This window comes from Gavia stellata, chromosome 2 (genome assembly GCF_030936135.1).
Source record: "Gavia stellata isolate bGavSte3 chromosome 2, bGavSte3.hap2, whole genome shotgun sequence".
Taxonomy (NCBI): Eukaryota; Metazoa; Chordata; class Aves; order Gaviiformes; family Gaviidae; genus Gavia; species Gavia stellata.
Window position 1 is genome coordinate 60897760 of NC_082595.1, and position 13140 is coordinate 60910899.

The following is a 13140-nucleotide window of genomic DNA, read 5'->3' on the forward strand; positions in this document are numbered from 1 at the left end:
ACTCTCTAATGCAGAACCTCAGAGCCAGATAAAAATTTAAAGAGGTCACAGTTACTCATCAAATGAAGGCTAATGATTTTGCCTAGAAACTAGCCTTTGTTGGTCATGCTGAGCATACACAGCCTTCTCCCTGCTGTTATTTCATATTCTAGTCATTTCCTTCCTGCTTGCATCAGTCATTCAGCAGCCTCCTATACCAACTTAATTCCTGTTGTTTTCATAGATTTCCTTGCTCCCACTTGGATCCCCAAAGTTGAGAATTTCCTGCCAGAATCAGGATGGGAGGTTACCCTTGATCTCCGTAAATAGTGTCTCCCAGCATTACGACCAAACTCACCATGTGTTTTATTTCTATGTGAAAAGAGCGTGACATCCATCATCCTCATTTTTTTCTGTTGTTAGCTGAAATGAAAGCTCATTACTTAAAATGGAGCCCTCTCAGCTGCTGGTGATTGTATCATTGAATGCTGATGTGACTCCGTCAATATGGGTGTTTCGGCTCTTGGAGGCTACGACACAGTTTACAGCCTGCTATTAATTAGTATTCCTTTTCAGTCTCTGAGATTTTTATCTGTTATGAAATGAGCTTTGAACATTCAACAGCAATATCATTGTTTAAATATAATTTATATCACATTAGACTCAGGTGAGCCCAACCTGTTTTGGGCTGGCTTTGTAATAAAAAGCTGTAGGCCTGTTCTGATAACCTTTTTTTTTTTAACTTTCTGACTCCACAGCATTTCTATTACATCTGTTTAAGGAGTTTTGTCATTCCAGCAATGAGCTATAATTAGGTATATGAGAGACAGAGGGTATCAGAGCCTTAGTTTTCACCTCTGATCTTTGTAACGGGGAAGGGGCTACAGATGGACTTTCATCAGTGACTACAACTGAACATTTGCAAAACGTCCTCTGGTTTTCTGTCTGTACCTTCTCCGTTCAGCTCAGCTTTAAACAAACAAAGAGCTGGTTGCACAAAACCCCTGACTGTTTACTTCCATTTACCTCCTCCACATGCGGGTATTGTGAGAAGTAGGACATTTACTGAATGAGGCCATTTTGTTTTTTAAGCAGGAACTCTGAAAGGCTTTCTTTAGAAAAATCACTGGCCTTTCAACCATATCCAGAGGGCAAAAAGAATAAAATAAACTCAGATGGCTGGAGCAGATTTGGTCAGGACCAAGAAGCTGGCAACTGTACTCCTGTTTCTCACATGCCCGGTACGGCGTAAATCACCTCCTGACAGCTCCTTGCGTTTCAGATAATTGTTGGGCAGTGGCAATCCACAACAAAGCTCTGCAGTTTGTGTGTTGCAACATGCCTCTCCCAGGGAATAGCAATAGCCTGGATTGCGCCCATAGGCTTTAAGCTGGCTCTGGACACCTGCTATTTGAGATACCACAGCAAAACTGCTTCTGAAGTCAAAGAAATCCTCGCAGCAATGCTATGTACCCAGGGACCATTATTTCAGATATTTACGTATGAGAGCTGTTGGGGTGTGTGGGTACGCACGCTTGGCCATGCTGTGCTTCTGAAGGAAGGGCAGTGGTTGCATCCATTAAAAATACTGTAGCATCAGATAGATCCAAAGGAAGCTGGTGAAACATTGGCCTAAAAACCTGTAAACCACACTGAATCTCCCAGAGCCCTTTCACCTTCCCTGGAGCTGGTCATGAGGAACCCATGAGAAAACCATATTTACTTTCAGTTTTGTTCTCCCAGCCTCTTTCATCCTGTCCTGTTGCAAATGGTTAAGAGGGGGAGCAGGAGAAATCTCCTAAAACAATCTCAACAAATATGATGTTGCCGACTCCCAATTTCATCAGGAATCTCTTTGTAATTGTGGGGTTGGTTGGGGTTTTTTAAAGTACTGGCTCCTGGAATTGGACTATTTCATCAAAGCTTTGTTTTCTTTCTTTTTATTTCCTTCCTCTCTTAAAAAAAATTTAGTCCTCAGGGCTGCTAGGAAAAGGAAAGCATGACCCCAAAATAGCTAACAGGATTTAAAAAAACAATCGGGGGGGGGGAGAGTGTTTGAGTACTGCAGCTTTCAGAGCCAGCTCATAACACCATAATCATGCAGCGCTAATAAGCCCTGCCAGGCTGGACTTTGATCTGCGCACAGCAGCTTGGAAGTGCACAGAGCTGCTGCCTAATGAAAACTGCAAGCAGAAAGACTGAAAAAAAAATAGTTTTCCCCAATTGGGGAACAAACAGCTTACATTGCTTTCTCTTTCAGTTTATGCCAACAGTTCCACTGTACGTTAGTTATTAAACAGCATTATATGTGCGCAGCCAACAACAGTAAGGTTTTTCGGAATTACTTGAGGAAAATTGTCACTTTGGGCTTCCCCTGCAGCCTCCTGGATGGTAACAGGAGCAGCAGCAAGGCCTTAAAAGGTCACTCAGGCAGAACATTCGTACAGGGTGAAGTAACAAACCAAGAGATTATTTTTTCTCTTTTCATTTACAACAATCACAGCCTGTTTAGCCTTAGTGTTGCTAACTGATTTGTTCCAGGATTTTGCATCTGCTTTCATGAGAACGTTGGGATGATTCATTTTGCAAGTTATTGCCAAAAAGAAATTTAAAAAAAAAAACAAAAAACCCACAACAAAAAACACCGAGGCATGGTAAGTGCAGGGGCAAAGCAGCCCTGAATGTTTGACTGTCAGTTGTCCCAACAGCCCAACTGAGGGCGGGGATCTGAACCCTGCCGTATGTGAATGGGAAAAAGGGAACTTCAGACTGTAAAACATTCTTTAATCTGGCTTCTTTCAGACCAAGTTACCTGCAAATGCCTCCAAACTGCTCAGTTTCCCTAGACATGAAGGAGGATGTGCCTGGGAAGGAATAAACATAAACTGAGGCAAAAAGGTATTGGCTGAAATGATAGTTGTTGCCTTTATTGTCTCACCCTCCCAGATGGCAGAGCTCCTTACCAACATTTTGCACATACATCGCAACCACTTCCTCCTGTTCCTGTACCTTGCATGAGAGTTATCCGCCCAGCCCAGCAAGTCATCCCAAATTACTCAAACCTTCGTGCTCCCAAGGGCACTGGCGACCGACCACCCCAGAGGACATCCTCCTCCCCTGGTCCTCCTCGATTCCTGTAAGTACGCCTCGGGGGACGGGGGGGGGGGGTGGTGGTGGTGGTGATGCGTGGTGGAAGCTCCTCTGATCTGATTTTGTGGGCTTTCAACCAATAATTCTGAAGCCTTATAATGTTACCATGCCCGGGCTGCAGCCGTACATGCAAGATGCTGGGTAGTTTTCTTTATTTGCTATTTTACACCCAGCAGGGTCCTGACCTTACCCTAGAGAACTTCAAAGCCCATTGTTACCCGATATGTTGTTACAGGGCACCCTGAAACGCAGGCCTTTAGGAAGATAAACGCTTGAAGGTTAAAGGGATGAGAGGTTGAAAAATATCTCAGTTGAAACCTTAGAGCTCTCCTGCTTGAGAGCAAAGGTCAATTTGGCAGCTCGCTGCGGTCTTCAGCTTTACGCTGTACCAGCCTGTGACACCTCAATCATTGGCTTCCAGTGTTTTCCTTCTTCTCTCTTCTGTAGCGCAGAGAAAAAGGGAGGAAATCTCGTCTGTTGCTGATATATCTCTGCGTTGCAGTTTGCAGCCTTTTCTATGTTTTTTCGTGTAGTAATAAAACACCACATGTCCAGCGCTTTTCATCCAGGGCTTTTTGACTGGTTTTCAAATATTAATTTACCAGGCCTTATATCTCCCTCCTTATAAGTATGATGTCATTAACAGATGGGAAATACTGTTCATGCAGGGTTTTCTGCAGACTCGGCTACCTTAAGACAAATTGAAGCCTCGGGTATTGAGGACATCTGAAATCAGACCATTTTTATTTAAGTGCCACAATACTTTGAGAGGTACTAAACTTACAGGCATCTGCGTTTGAAAATGTCCACTTACGTGACATGGTCTTGGCAGAAAACTGGGAGAACAGGCGGGACAAAAGAGGGCAGACAACTGAAATACCACACTGCTCTGGCCTGTGAAATGTTAGGGGCTGTGACAGAAAAGAGTTTGTATGAAAATGTAAAAATACTGAGGAATAGTGGGTATCCTTTGCAGTAGTAAAATTTAAAACCAGACCTCTAATTTTTGGCACGTTTGTTAGATAAGGTGAAGTTTGGGGAAGATCTGTAAATTAGCCAGAGGGTAGTTTTTTGTGGCTGTTGACGATGTACGTGTTGCTTTTCTTGGTATTTTTTTCTGCTAAAAGAAATCCAGAATGCGCGGGGTCTGTCCTGCGGCTGCGTGGCTGGTGTTCGCATGCTGATTCCAGGAACGGCAGTTATATGTTGGTAATACTTGCCTATAGAGTATTTTGTAACAGAAAACATCTGTACCAAAATGAACAAACCAAATCTTAATGTGACAACAGAAAACATGCTGTGACCAGCCTGTCATCATTCATTTAAGGAAGGCAAAGAAAAAAAAGAGAGTGGGCTTGATTGACTAAACATCACTGCTCCGTGGGGAAAAGCTCTCAGAGAAACCTAACACTCGTCCAACAGATTCAGCCCAGCAGATTCAAAGCACATCTCATGTAAAAATCTGTATAGGTTCCCCTTCCTATTGACTTAAACGGTAAAACCAAAGTGTAGTAGGACAAGAACTGCTATGCTTCCTAAAATCATTCCTTTCTCTCTGTTTGTTACAGACATGAGGTAAGGTTATTGCGGGTCCAGAGCGCAGTTACCTAACGTGAGAAATCCTTATTGGTCTGCTGGTGGTGGTCAAGAAATTAACTTTGTTTCCTTCAGCAAAACTTTGAGTCTTCTCCAAAACTGGAGGTCCTACAAGCTGTGCCAGAGCTGGAGCTGGAGTGCCCTGTACCCCTGTTTTTCCCAATCCCCACCTTGCGCTGTGCTTCCTGTGCTGGACAGGGCATCCTGAGAGCACCTGAGGTGCCATGAAGCACCCTCTAGATAATGGGAAGAGGTTACCCAAGTGCCACCCTGCTCCCATATGTATGTAACAACATCCACAGCACAGCGTTATTTCTCGCTCCGAAATGGCCTTTGCTTCTGCTAACTTCTGCCTTTGCAAACTGAAGAGCTTTCAGCTATGAGGTGCGTTTACTTCCTGTGGCTAATGTTGCTTCTGCAATAAACTGCATCTTGTGGTAGACTGTCACGAAGGTATCCGTTCAAAAGATGCTGTAATAACTAAGCAGAAATGTCGAGCCAAGCATTTCTACAAGAACTTTTCCTAGCTAATATGCAGATAAAGTTCTCAGTGTGTTATTGAAAGAAAAAAAATCTGAATTTTACCTGAAAAGAAGTATTTTAAAAATCCTCACTTGCTTTTTTTTGTAGAAACCAGCTATATAACCAGCTACCTAATGGTCAGCTGCCCCCCAAGGCATGTGGCCCGGATGAAGCATGCTGTTGTCCTTCTGACAATTTTCCATCTCCAGCTGCCGTCCCAAGACCTCTCAGTAACCCTGCAGCCAAGGGAACGCTGAGAACCAGCAATTTGCCGGAGGAGTTGCGTAAGTGGTTAGCAAATTTCTTCTGTGCCAGATTTTACAGTGCGGCCTGACAGCTTTAGGTGGGAAGGCTCCAGGGGAGCAAAGGCAGGGGGAATGCTATTAAGACACAAAGACAACAAGAAAAGAAAATACTGAGTGTCATCACATCTGTAGGGTGCGAGCATTCGTGTTTAGTGGGATGGAATTATCCCCTTGAATCCTGAAAACATAATTGTCACTAATTGCTTGTTATTTTGTTTACAAAAACCAAATACCGTTTAGTTGTTTTCATGGCTTTTTGCTAAACAGGATGTCCCTTTGAGGCAGGAGGCACTGAAGCTTACAGTAAGACTAATAACAGATAAAGCCCTAGGGATAAAGTGTTTCTGCCTGTCCCAAAACAGACAAAAATGTTGAGTCTTGACCTCAGTTTCTCCCTGATCTGGTGAATGGAGAGGACTTTGGGCCAGGAGCCCACAATGAGGGCTGAGGGTCACACAGGCGCTGGCTGAGGTGCTTCCCCTGCTGCCACCCCCTGAAATGCTTTCACCCTTCAACTCTTATGGAGAAGTCACATTTCAGAAAACTGGCTTCCTTCTTAATGCCATGCTGGCTAGCAGGCGAGCTATACCATTACTAAGAACCCTCCACATCTCTTCGGAGGTTTTGATTTTTCCTTTATTCTTCATTTTGTGCACCATCTTTCAAATCCAGAGAGTTGCATCTCTGGCCTGTAGGAGTGAGTTAGATATCTGACACCAGATACCGCTCTTGGCTAAACCCTACTTTGTCAGTTAGTGTGTCCTAGATACAGGAACTACTGGATAAAATAGTGTCATTTGTGATACATGCACAGCTGGATTAGATTAGCCAGCTGGTTTACCCCGACCTGCAAATCCGTGATTCTTTAATTAGTAAGAAAACTCCTTCCATGATGGCAAGGGCAGCTGAGGACATTGCTGTCATCAGCCAGCCATCCTGCCCACACAGGGGGTTAACGCTGCTATAAGGTGAGGCAGTACGGCATGCCTAAGGGCTCCTCCGGCTCTCAGTCAGATCAATGAGGTCTGGCGGAAAGCTGTGCTGGTTGCAGCCAGTGCCGGTGGCACGAGATCCGGGTGAGGGCCCAACCTCACGTATGCCAAAGGGCTGGGGAAGAAGCAGCTCTGGCCGCAGGGCAGGGCAAGCAGCAGAGTGATGTTACCCTCTCAGGCTTCCACAGGCGCTTGCCAGCGGCAAGGTGGTGGGGGCTTAAATCTAGAGTAAGGTTTCTGTACAGGGGGTTGAGTTCAACACCAAGCCACTGCGCTATCCCGCATCCATTTTGTAAATAATCCAAACAGACATAGGCGAGCAGAACCCACAGCATGGTGGAAAAGGAGGGCTATGAAAGTCTCACCCTCCAAATGGTGTATTTTAATGCATTGCATACTCATACAGACTGTCTCTCCTAGGCAAGGTCTTTATAACCTATTCGGTGGACACAGCGGTGGAGGTTATGAAATTTGTGAACTTCCTGCTTGTAAATGGATTTCAAACTGCTGTAAGTATTCCTTCCGGAAAAAATAACTTTCAACCAGGGGAGAAAAGAGACATTTTTTAAAAAAGCAGAGGCGATACACGGTCCATTTAAATTTTTTTCTGTTTATCATTGCGTTTTGTAGGTTAAAGAAGATACAAATAGAATGAACTAGCCTTGGCTTTAAAAGTTGGAACTTAAATGATTTGCCTTTTCATTTGCTCATATCTTAACTGAATTTTATGCTTTAAAATGTGTTTTAATAATGACCCTGGAAAACTTCATTTAGTGACACCAGATACCAGATGGGCAATAGTATGAGGTTTTGTGAGCTATTTCCATTAACATTGTCTCATATTTGATCTGTAATATCAATATTAAAAAGGTCAGTTTTCATGTTCATCCCATCCCAGCTTTTTTTCTGCAGTGCTATTACATCGCTGGTTCTTCAGATGTGAATACCTTTCTGCTAAAAAATGATCTAAAATCAGTGTATTTCACACAGCTTAATGAAACAGCCCATCTCATGGTTTCATTTGCTTTGTTATACTTTTAAAAAGGATTCTAAAATCACTGCCCTGAAGAGGTCTGTGTCCTACTGTTGAATCCCATAAGCCATCCAGTTTTTCATTTAACTTCTTGTGAGTTTGTTTCATCATAACAGCCCTTTCTAAGGGAACCATCCACAGAGGGTCTAGGATTCGGTGTTCATCAAAATCTTGATTCATATTTTCTTATTTCAAGTGCATATACTACCTGACCCCTCAACCTTCACTCTTTGGCTTCAGTTCAGGAAAGCAAGCGGCTATCATTAAACTGAATGAGACTCAGTGGGGGGCTTTGCACACGCTTATTTATTTTCATGAATCTGGAGCACATCTCTTATGAGGAACAGCTGAGGGAACTGGGGTTGTTCAGCCTGGAGAAGAGGAGGCTGAGGGGACACCTTATCGCTTTCTACAATTACCTGAAAGGGGGTTGCAGAGAGGTGGGTGTTGGTCTCTTCTCCCAAGTGACTAGCAACAGGACAAGAGGAAATGGTCTCAAGTTGCGCCAGGGGAGGTTTAGGCTTGGTATTATGAAAAATTTCTCTACTGAGAGAGTGGTGAGGCATTGGAACAGGCTGCCCAGGGAGGTGGTGGAGTCACCATCACTGGAGGTGTTCAAAAAGCGTGTGGACGTGGCATTGTGAGACATGGTTTAGTGGGCATGGTGGTGTTGGGTTGATGGTTGGACTTGATGATCTTACAGGTCTTTTCCAACCTTAATGATTCTGTGATTCTGTGAATTATACTTCGTCCAGCAGTTCTGTACTATGACCAATTCATAAGAAAGCTTTGGGCAGCACGGAAGTATGGAGTAGAAGGCTCATTAACAGCATTGCTGGACAGGCAATTCTTGGAGCCTGCTGAGAATAATAAATATAGCAAAATGGCCCCAAAGCAGGGAAACAAATATGCTCTCTACTTTCAAAAAGGGAAAAAGAAAGACTTGAGAGCAGAACATGACTCCTATCAAAAGCTTGGAGAAGTTAATACTTACTCCATTGGTCACCGTCATTGATTGCCAGTTTCTGGGCTTACTGAGTGTGCAGAGAAGTGAGCGGTGTTGGTCGTATTCAGTCCTATGAAGTCCTCTACCTCTCTGCTGTCGCTGAAGTCTGGGTTACTGCATCCAGTATCAGTGACCTGGCTGACTTTCCACCACACACCCTGAAAATTTAGTTCAATATGAAGCTCAAACTTGACACTCAGTATATACCATTGCAGCCAGAAAATAGTGGACATTTGCAGCTCTACAGATAGAGAAGGTGGGCAGCCATCCATCTTCACGAGGTGTTTAGAGGTGCAAAAAAAGCCGTTTTGCAAACATTGCATATCTAGCATTCACCGGTATTGGTTGTTTCTTGTTCCGTTGAGCAAAAAATGTCTGGGAGTTGGGAGCTGGCAGGGCACGGTGGCCAGTCAAATGGCCGGCTGAGCAGGAGCCCAGCGATGTGCCTGCAGCAGCCCCCCTCTGCCTGCCCCTGCCCAGGATGCCTGTCCAGCTCGACTCTGGACTTCAGGGAAAGGGGAGAAGTTGTGCGTGCACACATTTCTTTCCTAAGGGAATTAGGCATGCTAACTAAGGAAAAGAGCAGGCACCTTTTCAGTGCCACCAAACAGCGAGGAAAGGTGAAAGGGTGCTTACCACAGACTTTCATTCTCTTGCAGATCGATATATTTGAAGACACTGTGCGAGGTATTGACATCATTAAGTGGATGGAGCGCTACTTAGGTGATGTATGTAAAGGCAATTTAACCTTGTTCACAGCAGAGGTGACCTGAGGAAAATGGTTGAATTATTCTAATAGCAACAGGAGCAGAATCAAAATGCAAGACCCTACTATCGTCTTCCCTGCGCCTACAGAAGAGGCCTTGCACTGAGAGCATAGGAAATCCCTCTCACTTCTGCATCTTATGGTCCCAAAGCTCTTTCTTTAAGAAATGAAGTACTAATCCTGGCATTCCTGCCAAATCCCAATGCTGGCTGTTACATTCAGCCTGAAACTGCCATTGGAAAAGTTGTTCTTCCATCTCATTCTTAAATAGTGGGTTTTAACTATGCAGCACAGCTGGACACAAACTGGCAGTGCTGTTGCTCTACACATGCCATCATGGGATGGATTCCTTTGATTTGTGCTTTGCTGGGTAGCCACTGGGGCTCTGAATCCCTCTGGGCAGATCTCTATGGCTCAGGAACAGGATGACAAATTGGTGGGCTCTCCCCCACCTGAGCAAGGAAGCTCAATGATCTGAGACAGCACTACACAGGGTTCCTAAAGATGTCCAGCAGGACACCTTAGCTCAAGTGCATTACCACGCTGACATGGTACTATTGCATGCAGAACCACCTTGGGGCCTCTGCTGCAGCAATGCAGTCACACCTTTTGGGGCTTTCATCAGGACAAATTAGGCTTGGGCTCACCGTGTGTAACGGAGGTACTGAAACTAGAAGCAGGGTGAATTTGCTTTTGCCAAGAACATCATTATCACTTAAAATACAAACTGGCAGATCTCCTTTGGGACTCCTGCACAGTCAGTAGGAGAGACCAGTATGTGCAGAGAGCAATTCCCTGCCTCCACATGAGGGTCTTTCTCTGACTGGCCACCCCAGAAATGTTCGTTTTCCTCCATTGAGTGTAGAGGCAGTTTCTAACTTCAAAATCCTTACACATGCGAGGAAGAAGGGACTGCTTGGACACAAGCAGGGGGATGTGTGCAGCCGGGCATGTCTCTGCAAACCCTCAACATCTGTAAGTGCTTACATGCATGTCAGGCACAAGCAAAAGTAATTCTGGAGTATGTTAAGTCGGTGTAAGGGATAATGGCTCCTTACCGTATTTGACCCTGTGGTGGGGCAAATTCCCTTGATATTGCACAGAAGGAAAGAGTTAATTAGGTGCCAGGCTGACTACGAGCCACAGACTTGGAAGCCTTACACAGCCTGATGTGGCAGGGATGAAAGACAGGCCCTAGGTAAACACAAGTAGGAGGCTTTCATCTGCTGAGCCTCTTCACTGGCCCACCATTAAGGAGGAGGGACATTTCCCAGATATGAAGGATGGCCCCTCTGTGGAAACCTGAGCTCAGTGGGGGGCTGGGATTAAACAGGTCACAGGCGGGATCCGGGCTGTCCTGGCAAGGCAAGGAGCATCGCCCTCAGCCCACTGCGGCAAGAGCTGCTAGGTACCCCTAAACCTGCCCAGGCTGTCCGCAAGCAGCCCACCTCTCTGCACCGCCACCTCTCTGCACACTTCGCTACTAAGATCAGCAGGAAGAGTTGTCATTTCTGTTGCCCAGAGCCCTAGGTGTGGCTTCCGTAGACAAATGCCTTTAGCGGCTTTATGTATAAAAAGCCATAGATGGTTAAATAGATGCATTTTTGCATAAGCTGTTGGAAAACATTTAGGTCTGAATTTGAAGATAAAACTTTTCTGTGTCTGTACATAGACACTCTACACTGATAAAAAGTAGATTTTATTACAGGGATTCCAACTGTAAACTGGTAGCTGCTAATATATCTCTTGACATTTACATTTTCTATATTATGAGATCTCGAGAAATGGTGAGGAGAACGAGTGTACGAGTTCTCCTGTATTTCCTGCCAGAATGAATGAGATCCTCTCATGATTGCCAAGAACATAAAGATCACTTAAAACACAAACTGGCAGATTTCCGATCTGCCTCTACCAAACACGCTGCGTTTCCCAATTTCATAGAAGTGCTTTTCTCCCTAACAGAAGACGGTGATGATAATCATAGCAATCAGTCCAAAATACAAACAGGATGTGGAAGGGGCTGAATCCCAGCTGGACAGGGATGAACATGGCTTACATACTAAATACATCCACAGGATGGTAAGCAAGGACATGCATTTGCTGTTTTACAAAGACTCTCTCTCTTCTTCTCAAAAGACAAATCTGTCTCCAAATGGCAGGTTCTTTGCTTTGTTTTCCCTAATCCCCATAGTTAAACACCCCCCTTTGGAATTCATTAATCCTCCCTCTCATCAGCTCCGTATGCTCATTAACATCTGCTAAGAGGTTCAAGGAAGAAAAATCCTATTAAACACACTCATCTTATTTCTCCATATTCTTTATTGTTCGATGGTTTTTTCCCTCCTTCTTGAGCCCTTGTTGCCCTGTCGTATAGCCCTGAGCACAATCTTATCTAACACTGCCTGACCTTCCTCCCTATAAACCAGCCCCTGTTGCTTCGGCCATCCTGTGACTGAGGTCTTTTTCTGGGCAGCAGTAAAGCTGACTGAAAGGTGGAATTGCAAAGCGAAGGCCAGAGCTGCAAATGAGGGCTCCCGGTGGAGCAGGGTGGCAGGGGACCAGCGGGCGTCACAGGCGCCCATCTCTGCAGTCTGTCACAGGATGGACATTTAGCCCAGAAGAGCCCCCAGAGCCGTGAAACTCATCCTTTCTCCGTCAGTTCGCAGTTTGCTGTCTTTCTCCCCCTATAAACCATCTAATTCCCCAGTTTGAGCCTTCAGTCAAACTTCACAGAAGCTGTCACCAACAGATGAGCTCTCAGCAATACTTTGCTGTCCTTAACCACCCCTGGGATGCCTGTGTCCAGGGACACAGGGGACAGGCTGGGTCCCAGCTCAGACATGGAGCTGGGACACGGGGAACAGGCTGGGACCTAGCTTGGACACAGAGCTGGCCTCTGGCTGAAATCTTTCACCCTGCTGGAGGCTGAGCAGGGGCTTTAGTCAAGTCAAGCTTTGTCAGTTCTAGATGGATTTCGTGGGATTGCAACTGCAGCTAAACCCACAATTATTTCACACTACAGAACTAAATGCTCAAGAAATGTTGACAGATCTTTCCTGTATCCTTTCTGTAGTAATGAAGAATCAGATTAAGTGGCCAAACAAAATGATACTGAGTCCACCAGCAATAGATCAGATCACTTAACAGAAGAGCAGTTTAAGTAAGCAACAAATGTTTTTACGCATAGGATTCAGATGCATGTGAAGAAAAATTAATGTGTCATTACAATAAATCTGGCAATTTGTTCTATTCTAGATGCAGATTGAATTTATACAACAAGGAAGTATGAACTTCAGATTCATCCCTGTGCTTTTTCCAAATGCCAAAAAGGTAACACAGATACATGCATATATACTTGCTGCATGATTAAGCACATATTATTTTGATCACAATGCACCAGATGAAATCTTAAAACCCAAACCCTCAGTTTCTTGGTTCTTAATATCCCACTAGTAATATTCCAAAGCTACATTTTACATTAAAAGTTTATAGTTTTATGTACATACAAATAAAAAACATTTCATCCACAATATAAATCAGTGCATAAAAGTATTTCTGATTATGAATGTATCACTAAAATTTAAATTGTCTTGAGCATTGAAAGAATTTAAATGGAGAGAGACAATCTATGCAGCAAGCATGCTTTTTATATTAACCCGTTTATAATTTTATCCAGATGTAATGCTGATGAGTGAGATAGGAGAGATTTATGACTGATGCGAAGTGAGGATCTGGAAGAGAGTGGTTGAGAATATAAAAATAAAGAGGATAATAAATATTAAAGTACTAGG

At 44.3% G+C, this 13140-nt stretch overlaps 1 protein-coding gene across 2 annotated transcripts in view; it reads left to right on the plus strand.

Annotated features, from left to right (window-relative positions):
* TRAF3IP2 (TRAF3 interacting protein 2) overlaps nt 1–13140 on the plus strand; it is a 29507-nt gene that overhangs the window by 9121 nt on the left and 7246 nt on the right. Inside the window, exons 4-9 of one of the 2 annotated variants that reach the window (XM_059835272.1) lie at nt 2926–3115; nt 5356–5531; nt 6965–7053; nt 9243–9311; nt 11312–11428; nt 12605–12679. In XM_059835272.1, the coding sequence (XP_059691255.1) occupies nt 2926–3115; nt 5356–5531; nt 6965–7053; nt 9243–9311; nt 11312–11428; nt 12605–12679 (716 nt within the window). The remainder of the gene's footprint in view (nt 1–2925; nt 3116–5355; nt 5532–6964; nt 7054–9242; nt 9312–11311; nt 11429–12604; nt 12680–13140) is intronic. The other variant, XM_059835279.1, reaches the window with a different exon arrangement.